This window comes from Lissotriton helveticus, chromosome 3_1 (assembly GCF_964261635.1).
Source record: "Lissotriton helveticus chromosome 3_1, aLisHel1.1, whole genome shotgun sequence".
Taxonomy (NCBI): Eukaryota; Metazoa; Chordata; class Amphibia; order Caudata; family Salamandridae; genus Lissotriton; species Lissotriton helveticus.
Window position 1 is genome coordinate 216,746,725 of NC_136061.1, and position 14,849 is coordinate 216,761,573.

Below are 14,849 nucleotides of genomic sequence, written 5' to 3' on the forward strand. Positions count from 1 at the left end.
CCGTTCGCTCTCCTGTCTTGAACGACTATCCTGTCTTTTATCCTGCCCCGGGAAGTATTCTTTGATGGACTATGGAACTACGACATTTCACAGGCACTTACCGTTTGATCCTTTTGTTCCTGGGTGCCGCGGATCCTGAGCTGTGCCCTTGTCTGCTTCGGGGCTTCCGGAGCGAGCGGGCCTGACTCTCCTTGGCGGCGCCCGGGCCTGACGAGGAGCTGTGGCCGGCCCTTGGTGGCGGTTTGGGCTCGGTCGGTGAGGCCGATATGCAAATTAGACCGGTTACGGCTATCCGGGCCTGGTCCGGCGGTCCTGCGGCCTGGTGTTGGGGCGCTGCCTTCCATGGACGGGGTTGACCGTGTATTTGGCTCGTCTCCCCTTTGTCCTCCGGTCCGGCCATTTTGAGTTCCTCCGCCCATTTTGAGTTCCTCCGCCCGGACTCGGAGAACGGTGCCGGCGGCGTGTGGGAGCCGGCGACTCGCCTTCTTCTGGTGGCTCCCCTTTCTGTCCTGGTGGTGCCTCTGCCGGTGGTCGGCCGTATCCTGTTTGCCCCGCCGGTGTTCGGACGGGGGTTGGAGTTTGCCGCGGCCCCGCCGGGCTTCTAAGATGGCGGCCGGCCCCATGTCTCTCGGCCTGGCCGAGACTGGCGACGCTGGTCCGCCGCAAGGCACGTTTGCTGAATACTGTAAAGGTGGACCTACGCTTGGCGACATCCTCGCCGCCCTGCGCTCCTGGGGTACTCCCACGGTCGCACCTATCATTGACCTGGAGGAGGATCGTTTTGCCGGGCCCGCTGGGCCCCCCCCGGTGTGTGCGGCTTCATCTCTGTTGTGTGCTGCTGGAACTTTCCTGGAGGTCGTAGGCCCGGCGGCTGCCGTCGATTTGGGTGTTCAGATGTCTCCTGCCCTCCTTCATCCGGTGCTCCCTCCTGGGCTGGGGGTCCGCCGGACGGGTCCTGTCCGGACCAACCTCGTTGGATCTCCCTTTCCTTTTTTGCCTCGACTGGCCGAACGAAGATTCTGTGATTGCTCCGCCGGCTCGGCTTTCCTCATGTTGTCTTCGGAACTGTGCCTGCATTGCCTGATGTGGCTGCCGTCCTTTCCTGTTCATCCGGGTCGCGATCGATGCGGCTTGTGTGGATTGCCGATCGGACTCCCTGTTATTCACCTCCTGTTCCACATGATCTGCTTCCTTGTGCGTTGGACGACTACAGCTTGGGATAAACAAGGACAGGGTTGAGATGAACTTGCCTCGGTGGACTATTCTTTTGCGGTATGGTCGGATGATCCGTTTGGAACTGTAAGACTATGTTCCATTCTTCTTCATGTTCCTGGACTTTATCCTTGTGCTTATTCTCTTCCCGTGGGCTCTGAGTGTTCTTGGACGGGGGGGTGGGAGCTGCTGGGGTTTTGATTATATGGCTCCTCTCCCGCTGTTACTTCCCTGTTTTCCCTTCTTTTTGTCTTTGTGGTTCTTTCTTACTTTTATTTCTTCTATATTTCGGGTTCTGATTAGGGCGACAGGCACGCTGCTGGGGGGTAGGCCATAGCCTTCTGCAGGGGTGCAGGGTGGGTTGTGCGGGGTGGGGGGGGGGGGGGGTCTGTCCTTTTGTGTTTTTCCCTCATTCCCCCCTTTTTTTGTTCTATGGCTCTTATGTATCCCCCCTTTTTTCGTGACGCGGTGTCGGCATGTGGCCCCCTGGGGTGTCTTTTGCTGGCATGGGCCTTCTGGTATTCCTGCTGACCCGGTTTACTACGCATTCATTCCTCCTGTTACCACTAGCTCCTTGTGCCGGTCTATTCTTGAGTGCTTCGTTAGCCATGGGGTGCGTGCAGTGACGCTGCGTCCTTACTTTCCCCCCCCTTTTTTTCCTATGTCCTTTCATCCCCTTTTTGTCCCTCTCTCCCCTTTTTCTTTCCTCCCCCGGGTTGTTGTGACAGAGGGCTTTTTGTTTTGCAAACCTAATTTTAGTTTTGTGTATTAGTGTGTGTTCTTGTAGTGGTGGGGGGCGCTGGGCGGCGGTTGCAATTGCTATTATTGTGGGACTCACGTTATACCTTTGCCAAAATGTGACTGTTCTTTTTGCATTTTCCTGTGTTCGATACTTCTGCTTGCTCGCGGCCCGCCACGGCCCTCTGGACCTTACGGATTGCCATTATTCTGTGACACCCCTTTCTTTATTATAAAATTTAACCTTCTCTCATCCTGTTTGTGATGGTTGCTCGGAGGCTTTTTGCCTTTGCTTTTTGTAGGGACTGCTTTGATATCCGGTTGGAGCTTCTGTATTGCCTGATATGTTTCTTTCATTGTGGTGGCCGGCCTGATGGGTTGTAGGCCCGTATCTGTGAGCACTTTCTGTACAATAGAGGTTTTAAAAAAAAAAAAAAAAAAGAACAGATTCCTGGGGGAGATATATATATATATATATATATATGTATATATATATATACACATATAGATCTCTCTTTCTATATCACTATCCATCTATATCTATCTAACAATCCATCTGTATCTATCTATATAACTATTCATCTATATCTATGTATATAACTATCCGTCTATATCTAACTATCCACCTATCTATCCATATATATCTACCCATCTATCTACCCATATCTATTCATCCATCCATCTATCTATATCCTCCAGATCACTAACTTTCTAATTTACAATAGGCAGCATTAGAGAATATCGATTTTTTTACTGTACAAAGTGACATTTGTGCTCATAAGAAAAACTTTTCTTCTGAATGTTCATCCTCAATTTTTCAGTGTCCTGGTGCTTTCACCTCTACTCTGCATCTTCATGTCATCGTTTCCAGCTTTAATCTTCTTCTACTGTCTCACAGCTTTTCCATCCTGATCTTGGTTCAGACTTTTAACAACATTCAACACTGAGCTCTCAATCTCTCTTCCAAACCCAACAGCAGAAAAAGTAATCTGAAGTTGGCAACGATATATTGAGGAACTGTGGGCTTGAGTCTGTTGTTACAGCTAGTCTTTATGATGCAACCACTGGATGCTGGAATAATGCAGAGTATGTTGGACTAGAAGAAGACTGATGCTGCTATGATATTGGGTGCACAAGAGAACAGCCTTATCAGGCTGGCAATCAGCAACAGCTCTCCCCGGTGGAATGAAATGAACCATATAGTCGCCAGACACAGATATCCATAATATAATACAGAGCCAGGGTTTTTTTTGCTATGAAATCCGAAGTATAAGTACTGGCCTCTAACTACGCTCCACATAGTGTAGGATAGACTATCTTCACCTACATTTGATCAGACACAAACACCCCTCAATCATGATTTGTAAATAAAACCAACCCACTAATGTGAGACTGTCGAAAGGCAACATGCAACAATAAAAAAGATCAAACAAACACATTTATAACACTTACCTCCACCCCCACGTCTGCCTCCACTACTGCCACCTCTCATGAATTCAGGCCTCCTTGTCGCAAATGAAACTTTAATGGTAGTACCGTGAAATTCTTTGCCTAAAATAAATGGGATTATAGAACATGTGATTTACAAAGTTTTAGTGAACATGATCTCCTAAAATATAGAACACAATGCATTGCATGATTGACAGATCAAAATCAAATCATAGAAGATGAATTAAACATGACATTCGGCCTGTTACTGAAACAAGACACAAACCTGAAACTCTGTATATCATATAGGCTAGTGTTGCTTATAAGCACTGAAAATAAAATACTAGCAAAAATAGTAAGTAGCTAACAGACTGCAACCAGTGATGCCATAACTGGTGTTACCTAACCACGAAGGATTAACTGGCCAACAATCCATTCTCCTTAGTTTGTGAACACTAAAAGCCATTCTCCATTATGTAGATCCAAGCCTCTCCAGAGGTAGCAATACTGCTGGTTGCTGCGAAGGAACTCAACTCTTTGGAATAGCCTTTATGCTGGAGGTAACATGTTCTGCTGAGGTAGGTGAACTCTTCATGAAACTGATTGAGCTGCTTTAAACAGTGCCATGCGGCAGAGTTATTTTAACTTGCCACTTGTATTCGCATAGATCAGCCACCCCTTTAGCTGGGTGCACTTTCCCAGTGGTGAGGGTACAGGTGCATGAGCCCTGTACCCCTACAGTGTCTTAGCCAATTCTTAGACATTGTAAGTGCAGTAATGCCATTAAGAGTATATGGTGCTGGGCGTTTGTCATTACGAACTCCACAGTATCGTAATAGCTTTACTGAAAACTTGGAAGTTTGGTATCAAACTTCTCAGCACATTAAACGCACACTGATACCAGTGTGGGATTTAATGAAAAATGCTGCTCTCTGGGGCCTGAAACAATGCACATCCTGGGACGAGGTGCCAAGCTTCCTACCCCAGGATGGGCAGGGATCCCGATGGGAAAACTTCAAAGGCTTGCCACCTTTGTGAGCTTCACCATGTCACTTGCTGCTTTCAGCAACTAGTCCCCACTGGCTCTGACTCCCACTCTGGGCGGAAGAGCCGGCAGGAAAAACAAGTGAGGAAGAGAAGTGTGCCCACCTCTGCCAACTCCACCCCTCAGGTAGGGGAGGCGAGGTGAAGAACAACTCCCAGTCCCCGCCATCTTGCAGATGGGGGGGACTCAGCCACAAAGTGACAGGCTCATGGCCACCTCCCACTGGAGGGTAACATAATAGGGGGAGGGACCCATTGGTCTCTGGTTTTTACCTACCTGTTACACCCCTAAATCTAGTATTTACCTTGCTTCCTCAGACAGGAAGAAACTACAATAAGAGGAAGAAGAAGGACCAAACAGCTGTGCAGCAGCTAACAAGAGGAATACGCCCACTGACTTGGCCCCAGCCCCACCAGCTTGTCTCCACCTCGAACCTGCAAAACACACAAGTTGATGGACGGAATGTTGCACAATGGCAAAACATTCACCCCCAGTCACAGATCTGGGTTTAATCCATCGTTATTTTGCTCACGAAGCCACCCCAGTTCAGACATGGCCATATGCAAATCAGTCTTGACCCTGTGCCTCATGGGAACAGTCCAGCCCGAACTGCCAAGCATTGTCTTCCCTGGACCGGAATCAAGCATCCGAGGACCGGTTTCTGGCTATCAGCCGTCTTCAAAAAACAGAGAGGACCTCCCCTAGAACGCAATATGCAGTTGGGTATTAACTCCAATTCCTTTCAGATATCAACATTGTCCCACACAGAACGGTTTATTTCAAAAGTATATGTCTATTTATTATTTTTTTCATCATCAAAAAAACGATCATCGTTGCGATAGAATCATGGACATATATACAGTCAAGACTGTATATATGTCCATGATTCTATCGCATCTATGATAGCCAGGATAGCTTGACTCCAGTGGCGTAGTCCAGGGAAGACCTGGCTTGGACGTTCAGGCTGGACTGTTCCCATGGGGCACAGGGTCAGGAATGATTTGCATATGGCTGGGTTCAAACTGGAATGGCATGATGAGCAAAAAAACGATGGATTAGGCCCAGATCTCTATACTGGGATGACATTGTTCTGCATTTTGTCCATCACCTGTTGTTATTGCATTTGTCACCCCGAGTGGGACGGGTATGCTCAGACGTGAGTCCCTTGCTCACTATGCCACTGGATTCAAGCAAGCCTGGCTGAAGACGGCTGGAATGACAGAAACCGGTCCTAGGAAGCTTGATTCCGGTCCAGGGAAGGCATGGCTTGGCAGTTCGGGCTGGACTGTTCCCATGAGGCACAGGGTGAGACTGATTTGCATATGGCCATGTCTGAACTGGGGTGGCAGAGTGGGCTAAAGAACGGTGATGGATTAAACCCAGATCTGTTGACTGGGTGTGAGTGTTTGATTGGTTCAGATTGATCGATTAATCGGAGGGCTGACGGGGTTGTCGGGCGCCATCTTGGGAGTCTCCTCCCAGGTCAGCGCTCCAGTTTCCTGCGCCTTAGACCTCTTAAGCCCACCCTCATGCGCACGTGCAGCGGACGCTGTGAACCCGGGGGCAGAGGGTTCTAGGCTAGTTGCGTGTGTGCTGTGTGCGGAGTTCAGCTCTTAGCTGCACCAAATTTTAACTACTTACTTATCTGTATTTTTATCTTGTGCATCTCGTTTGGCCCCCGCTCCCCTAGCCCCGGTCCGACACGGCTTGGTGCCAATTGATCGGAGGGCTGACGGGGTTGTCGGGCGCCATCTTGGGAGTCTCCTCCCAGGTCAGCGCTCCAGTTTCCTGCGCCTTAGACCTCTTAAGCCCCCCTCATGCGCACGCGCAGCGGACGCGCCGGGGGCGCGCCAAAGGCAAGCCCGTCTGCGCCCGTCCGCGGCCGGCCGGGGCTAGGGGCCATCCACTATGCCCGTTTTATTTCTTACTCTGCCGCCCAACTTTGTTCATATCAGGCTCCCTGGCCACTTCACCCAGCCGCCCTTACACGGGTTACAGAACTCGGCCTGGCTCGGAGAAAGCCTTCATGCACTTTCCCTGTTTCCCTTCCTCCCCCAGGCCTTCCCTCTCCGGCCCCTCCTCCAAACCTTCCATCTACTGACCTTATACCCACTAATTTGGTATACCTCCTGAACACTAGGTCAGCAGTCAAGCATCAGCTTGAGCTGGTCAACCTTTTGGAGTCACATAACCCAGACCTTCTGTTCTTGACAGAAACGTGGTTCCGCGCGGACTCTCTTCCTAACATCTTAGCAGCTCTTCCCCCCCTCCTATTTTATTCTCCGTGCAGACCGTCCTGAGGGAAAGACGGGGGGCGGGGTCGCTTTAATTGCCCGTAACAACCTCCACTTTCAGGCACTTTCCTCCCCAACCATATCAGCGGTCGACTACCTAGTCGTACGCTCCACCTCCTTTCGAACCCCCATTACGTGTGTGTTAAGTTATCGTCCACCACAACCCAGCCCACACTACATTCCAGCTATTCAAGAACTACTTGCCACTCTAGTAGTTAACAATGCCTCGGTATTGATTCTTGGGGACTTCAATTTCTGGCCCAACGACCCGGCGGAAGACACCATGTCTAGAGATTTTACTCAGCTTCTCCTTAGTCTTAATTTTGTTTCTCAAGTTCACACTCCTACCCATTCCCGAGGTCACACTCTAGACCAAATATGGACTCTAAACATCCCAGTCACTACCCCCACTGCTGTGCCCTGTAAGTGGTCGGACCATTTTTTGATTTCTTTTTTTTTTTAGATCTCTGTCCTGCCACAAACGCCTTCCTCCCTAAGAACACCTGGGCTAGGAACTGGAGTAGTGCAGACATCCCCTCCCTGTGCACCTCTCTGTCTGCCTCCTGCCCCGACTTGAAAGGTTCTACCCTGCCGTCTCAAATAACCATCCTAGACGGCTGGCTCTTGAAGGCTTGTGACCAAGTGGCCCCCATGAAGCTTGTTACTATCAGAAGGGCCCACCTAGCCAATAAGTGGTTCAACCCTGACCTTAAAGCTAAAAAACTCGAAGTACGCCGAGCAGAACGTGCCTGGAGGCTTGCTTATTGTCCCACCCTCAAAACTCGTTATACTACCATCCTTAACGATTATAAAAGAGCCATCCTTACCGCCAAGACCGATACTTCTTGGACAGGATTCTTGCAGCTGAGAATCAACCAAGAGAAATCTTTGCCACAGTTCAAGAGCTGGCGTCCTCTGATAGGACATCTTCCAAGACCCCCCAGTCCCAATCTTTCTGCGACTTACTCAATGAGTTCTTCATTGAGAAAGTCGCACTTATCAAGGCCAACATACCCCCTCCCTCCCCTACTTTCTGCGACTTTTCGCTGTCACCTAATAAGTCCAACTTGACTCACATACCCTTACTGACTAAAGAAACTTATCTCCCTCTGTTAGCTCGGGTTAAGCCAGGTTACCCCGTTGACCCCTGTCCGGCCCACGTGCTACGTAGGGCCTTTTCAGATTGTTACATGCCCTCCCTTTCCCTTCTTAATGACTCACTCCGGCGGGGCATCGTCCCCGCCACTTACAAAGCAGCCACTATCATCCCCATTCTAAAAAAGCCTGGATTAGATCCCTCTTCCCCTTTAAATTACCGCCCCATTTCCCTTCTCCCTTTCCTGGGCAAGGTCCTTGAGTCTTATGTCACCAAGATGCTCAGCTCCTTTGTCGAAGACAGCGGCTTCCTTGCACCATGTCAGGCAGGCTTCCGGCCTCGACATTCTACTGAGAAGGTTGTTGTCTCTGTCATAGACGAATTACGAGAGGGGCTGGATTCCAATACCCCTCAGGCCCTCATTCTTTTAGATCTGTCCGGCGCTTTTGACACGGTTGATCATTCCATCCTTCTCTCCCGTGTCAAGGCGGCGGGCATAGAGGGCCTGATGTTGGTTTGGCTCAGCTCCTTCTTGAGCGAGCGTACTCAAGCAGTTCGCCTGGGCGATTTCACTGCCTCTCCACGCAAGGTTCAGTGCGGTGTCCCTCAGGGATCCTCCCTTTCCCCTTTATTGTTTAACCTGTACATTTTCCCCCTTATTTCTGCTCTTCAAGAGATGGAGGTCATGGTGTACAACTACGCCGATGACCTCCAGCTCATCTTCAATCTCTCTCACTCCCCTACTACCGCCCACAATCTTCAATCTGTAATGTTGTATATCAGGGACTGGATGAACTCCAATCACCTAAAACTAAACCCGGATAAGACTGAATTGGTTCTTACCGGGGGCAGTCGCAGTCCCTGGTCCCCCACCTTCTGGCCGCCCTCCCTAGGTCCCCCACCCTCACCTTCACCTTCTGCCAAAACACTTGGGATCACTCTAGATCAACACCTCACACTCCACGCCCAGATTAGCTCTGTAGTTTCCTCCTGCTTCTTTATCCTTCGCACTATCCGCAAAATTTCTCGTTTTATTTCTCACTCTGCACTAAAACTGATTTTGATGGCGATGGTTCTATCGCGCCTGGATTATGGGAATATTGTGTATAACGGTGTCCCCGCCAGTGCCCTTCGTCGCCTTCAACTGGTGCAAAATCAGGCGGCCCGCCTGATTTTTGGGTTACCTAAATCTTCTCATATCACTTCCACCCTCAAATCACTTAACTGGTTACCTATTAAAGAACGGGCCCTCTTTAAGCTGGGCTGTACAACCTTTCAGGCCCTAGCTGGGTCCGCCCCCGCGTTTATTTCCTCTGCCATCACTGTCTACCGCCCTGGCAGAGAACTACGCTCTTCCACCAAGTCCCTCCTTTCTGTACCCCGCTTTAAGAAAAGCAGGTCGGGAGGCTTGAAATTCTCAGTACTTGCCCCCACCTTTTGGAACGCACTCCCCATAGCTGTCAGATCCGCCCCCTCCTGCATTGAGTTCCGAAAGGCTCTCAAGACCCTTCTTTTTCACCAAGCCTTTCCATCCTAAATCCCTCGCCACGCTCACTGGGTTTCCAGCCTCCCCCTAGCGCCAAGAAACCGCATGGTAAACGTGCGCTTTACAAATTTCTGTAAATTCAAATTCAGATGCTCCGTCCATCACCACCCCCTTTGGTACCGCTTTGTTCGCCATAAGTTGGCAGGGTATGCTCAGACGTTGAGTCCCTTGCTCACTTTGCCACTGGATTCAAGCAAGCCTGGCTGAAGTCGGCTGGAATGCCAGAAACCTGTCCTAGGAAGCTTGATTCCGGTCCAGGGAAGGCATGGCTTGGCAGTTCGAGCTGGACTGTTCCCATGAGGCACAGGGTCAGACTGATTTGCATATGGCCATGTCTGAACTGGGGTGGCAGAGTGGGCTAAAGAACGATGATGGATTAAACCCAGATCTGTTGACTGGGTGTGAGTGTTTGATTGGTTCAGATGCTCCGTCCATCACCACCCCCTTTTGTACCGCTTAGTATACACCCTTGGCGGACGCCTCGTTCGGATTTAAAAGACCTGGTACAATTACCATCCTGGGAGATCCTAACTGGCGCGAAGAGGTCCTGATGAACGTCAGCCAAAAAATAAACTAAACACGGCTCAAGCCCCATGTCCAACAGGATGCTCCACAGCTTAGACCTGTTAATCAGGTCAAACGCCGAGGACAGATCCATAAACGCCATGTGCAAAGAGCCCTCCTTAGCCACAGTATACTTGCTAATTAATAGGTGCAAGTTGAGACATTGGTCCATAGTGCTTCTACCTTGCCTGGAACCATACTGCAGGTCTGATAGAATCTTATTGTCAATAGCCTAGTCTGTAATTTTAACTAAAACCACCTTACCCAATATTGTTACCGCCGAATCAATCAGCGATATGGGTCTATAGCACTACGGTTCCCCTCTCTGGCCTTTTTTAAAAACTGGAATGATAATAGATTGGCTCCAGGATGCCGGAAACCCATGCATAGCGGAAGCATTAGCCAATATTTTTGCCCAGCATTTAGGTTCACATTCGTATAGAACAGCAGGGACTCCGTCAGGTCCAGGGGCTTTATTACTGGAAGTCTCTTTTATAGCTCTCTCAATATCCTCCTCACTGAACACTAATGGGGCTATTGCCTGTCGGGGAGGTGGGCTAGCAATGGAAGACGTTATTGCAATGGAGCCATAAATTGCCCCAAAATGATGTAACCACTGTGCTTCTGTAATATTACAACTCTGCGCGTCATTCTCCTGAGAAGAGAAAAAGGGGGCATTTACAATAGCCCAGAATCTAGAACTGTCTTTTAAGATCTCTACAGATAAGAGGGCATTCCAGGCATCTGACTTTATTGCTGTTTTTCGAGAATGCACTACTAACTTATACGGATTTCTAAGGCTCGCTACCAAAGCCCTATCTCGGGGTATGCTTTTTAAATCTGAAATTAATAAACGATGAGCACTCAAGCACTTATCATCGAACCATCTAATGTCACGATCCCTTTTAGTCTTGGTACTAATCGTCAGATCTGCTGCAATCTGACTACATAGAACCTCAAAGGCTTTAAGGACCAAAACCTTTAGATTAGAAGAGTCAGCACACATAGCAAGGTTCCCTACCAGACAGTTAGCTCCCTGGTTTTTCCCCCTCGAACCCAAGATGCCCACACTAATGTCCAAGACTAAGATTACAGGGTTCTGGATGCTGTAAGGTGACAACCTGGCATTATAGAAAACTACTTTATCTAGCAACCTGGGGGACAAAAATATATAGTCAATAATAGTGTCTTTATTCTTAGATTTAAAGGTGGGACACCTCTCTAGATGACTAAAGCAACCAGGTTCAAAAAGATCAGCTTCAGCCAAAAGGTCCTCTAGGGCCTCCCCCCCAAGGTAAATGTTCAAAGTGAGGAGTCACCGAGTGACTATGTCCTAAGTGATCATCAATCTGACAATTTAATTCACACGAATGAACATTAAAATCGCCCATTCATAATACATGATAAAAAGTGGATTGTTTTAGCCTATATTCTTCTAAGAACAATTTAAGAAAACACAAGTGTTGATTCCTGAAAGCAGATTCCCCTGAGTTATAAAAGTTTACCAGTAATAGATTTGAGTAATTGGGAACAGTTACTTCTACTACCAAGCAGTTTGAGTAATCAACCTCTAACCTTTTTGATGAGCCATTTAGTTTAAGTGAGAGAAGGAGCACTAAACCCCCTATTGCTCTACCTACTGATGCGGGACGAGCAGGTTGAAAAAAAGACCTAAACCCATCTAACCAGAAATTAGCCCTGTATCCCAAGTTTCCTGTCACGCTATTATATCATAGGGTTTAATAAAATCCAACCAAATCGGATCATCTCTTTTTGACCTCAGGCTCGCGATATTCCAGCTAATTATGCTACAGTTTAGTTCAGTTTCACCTCCTGTGTCAATTGTAACAGGGCCCTTGGGTTGAGGATCAGCATTACTACCCTCTTTCCCATTCAGTCAATCGTCCCCGTCCAATTGTGCTAGAGGTGAAAATCTGTTTAAGAGGGGGAAGTCTCCCTCAGGCATCCCGGGCAAACAGGGTACCAGATGTGATGATGTACGTAGCCCCCTAAATTTATTCCCAAAACCGGACGTAGAACTTCTTCTGTGAGGGGGACAAGTTAGGGGCTGAAGACATCTGGTTGAGTCTGCCACCCTTACTCCATCCCCTCATCTAGAAATACTTGCTGGGGGATATAAAAAACCCAATGGTATTGCCCTGATGTCACCGCCTTTCACGGTAGACGAATACCAAAACAGCCTATCAACAATAATCCGATTATTAAAGTTGACTATAATACAATCACCAGCTATCTTTATGGGACCGGTTCCCAACCAGGCCACCCTTCTAGCCATTATGATGTGTGCAGAAATATCAGGATAGCCAGTACAATATTGGTCACACCAATGTTGCGTTTTACGTATCAGGGCCGCCGTGGATTCACTATCAGGGACCCTAACAGGGGAACCCCAACAAGAACCGCAACCAAGGGGGTGGCTTCTGGTGAAAGATTAATTCTACTACCCTTATGACTTGTTTTGTCAATCTGGGGGACCCGCTTCTCAATATCTGACAGTGACAAGCCAGCGGGTTGCATGTTATCTAAGCTAGGGATACTTTGGCAAGACTTTGCCACTGTTGCGCCTAAGATTTGATCATCCACCACTCTAGCATCAGAATTAGATTTTACCCCTCTCCCTTGGAGTTGATATAAGGGCTTGCCTAGATAATTCCCTTGCAAGATCGAACCACCCGCTACAGAAGGATTAGGTAACAGTTCCACTTTTGATATACCTTGCGTGGTATACTTTATATCCTTTTTAAAGGAGTCCAACCTCTCACATTTCTTCTCAAGGTCCTCAACACATGTATTAAGAGTATCAATAACATCTTTGGCAATGCCAGTTAATATGGACTCATACCGCTCACTAAAGAGCTCCTCTATCAAGTTCCGTAAAGTCAGTTAAAAATTTTCATCCAGCTAGGGCGACAGTTTCGTGGGTCCTTTTTTTTTACACCTTTTTGACGTTTACTGGGTTTTCTGCTGGTGCCCTGTCTCTCCTCAGGAGCCCCCTTTGTACCCAGTGTAGGTCAATCTTTATCAAGAACGGGGGTTTCTGCAGTAACAACCTCTGACAAGACAATCTCATGGGATTGGGTTTTCCTCCTTGTGTTCGGGGTACTAATCAATACCACCGGTTCCAATGGTACGGGGATATGATGTAAAGGTTCGACTGCCTCGGACCCTTCACCACAAGTTTGACCTGTACCCGAGCCCAACTCCTTTTCAGCATTAGCAATCTCCTTATTCAAGGCTACCACGTCCGAGATCAGATAAGATATTATTGAGGGAGTCTTTTTGACAAGCGTTAGGGAGGTGGCCCAGCCTCTTCCTGGCTCTTATGGGCGCAGACGGGCCCGCCCTTTGCCTGCACGCATCCAGCGCTGCTAGAGGTGCAGGCTGAATATGAAGACCTCTGGCGCCCTGTAATGACGTCCTCCACTCGCGCCGCTCCCAGGCCTCTGGGAGATGTAGTCACCAGCTGGCCGTTCCCCATACGGCTGAAACCAGGGGCAGATGCAAATTAAACAGCCGTTCCCCTCACGGCAATGGAAAGACCAAGGTTGGATGATTCACGGAGGGTAATACAGCCATACCCCTAACGGCATGAATAAAGGAGTTTTTCACGCATCACTTACACTGTCTTGCGGGGCGCTCAATCTGCGCATGCGCAATTGATCGTATCTCCAGCATTCTAGTCATTCACACATGGAGTAGAAAGGGCACCCACTTCGGCTTTTAACACTTTAGATTTTTTTTCACCATGACAATGCAACTACTTCACCTAACCACTTGGGGCACTTCTAGGCTCCAATAGTAATTCTCCTGATTGGGTTTAACCATCCCCATTAACCTGTGTTACACCATATATATACACACGTGCGATCTGGGAAAGTACTTGCACGATGTTCCACAGAACTGCTATGTTGATTGATGCACTCTATCACAGGAATGGTTAAACCAGTTTTTCAACACTAACTTTATTGTTCTTTCTCCAGTTCTTTATGATCAAGGGCCAACAGATATTGTCATTTTATTAGCCTGGTTTGGTCTATACGGTATTTTTTGTTTTGTCTGTAACGTGTATTTGTCTTGTTTGCTTCAAGTGATTCAGTCTTCACATGAGTCCAAAGCTAATAAGGTGTTGTTAGCCGAGGATACCCCACAACCTACTTAGAGAATGTTTTTAAGTCTCTATTTGGCGCTGTGAAAAAAACCTGCAGACAAACGCACAAAAACACTTACCATCAAACCAGTCGATGGCTGCTTTTGCTGATGGTGGATCATCAAATGACACTGTAGCTTCTCCTTTTGATTTGCCGGTGTCTTTGTCCGAATAGAGATTTATCATGGGCTGGCCAGTCTTCTTGTTGGTCTATAATGCATAACAAATATTTACTTAATTTTTTACACAATGACCTCTAAATAAAACTAAAATAAATACGGCATATTCCCATTCCAGTGGTTCTTCTCTTTCCCTCTCCTTCTACCAACTGTGGTGCACATTTGCAGATGCAAAGTGTTGCAAAAATAAATAAAAAAGTGAACACAAACTGGTAATCAACCTTTAGGCAAAAACATTACTCCCAAATAGATAACACTCTGAATGACTTGTGCAATAGCCTGCCACAAAATACTGCACATACTCTCAGTTAACTAAATAAAATACTATACTCCGAATCATCCTTATATTAAATATTTGGGATGCACACACCCAAAGTCCATGCTGGTCTGCAGTGGCCTGGGGGAGTCTGTAGTTGATTCATGAAGGCAAGTAATATGCCTTCACAAATGCTCCAAAAAAACAGAGCGTACACTCCCGGTCGAGAAAGTGATTTGTTCTGGTGCTTGTGGAGCAACAAACAACATTTTAATAATATTGTGTACATTGTCCAGCCTCAATTTCAAGAGCAAGAGAAAAAC

The 14,849-nt window shown here is 47.8% G+C and overlaps 1 protein-coding gene across 4 annotated transcripts in view; it reads right to left on the minus strand.

Annotated features, from left to right (window-relative positions):
* Positions 1-14,849, minus strand: part of TAF15 (TATA-box binding protein associated factor 15) — a 589,620-nt gene that overhangs the window by 178,954 nt on the left and 395,817 nt on the right. For all 4 annotated transcript variants that reach the window (XM_078679623.1, XM_078679625.1, XM_078679622.1 and 1 more), the window contains 2 exons: positions 14,172-14,301; positions 3,403-3,501 (listed from right to left, as the gene is read on the minus strand). In XM_078679623.1, coding sequence (XP_078535749.1) covers positions 3,403-3,501; positions 14,172-14,301 — 229 coding nt within the window. The remainder of the gene's footprint in view (positions 1-3,402; positions 3,502-14,171; positions 14,302-14,849) is intronic.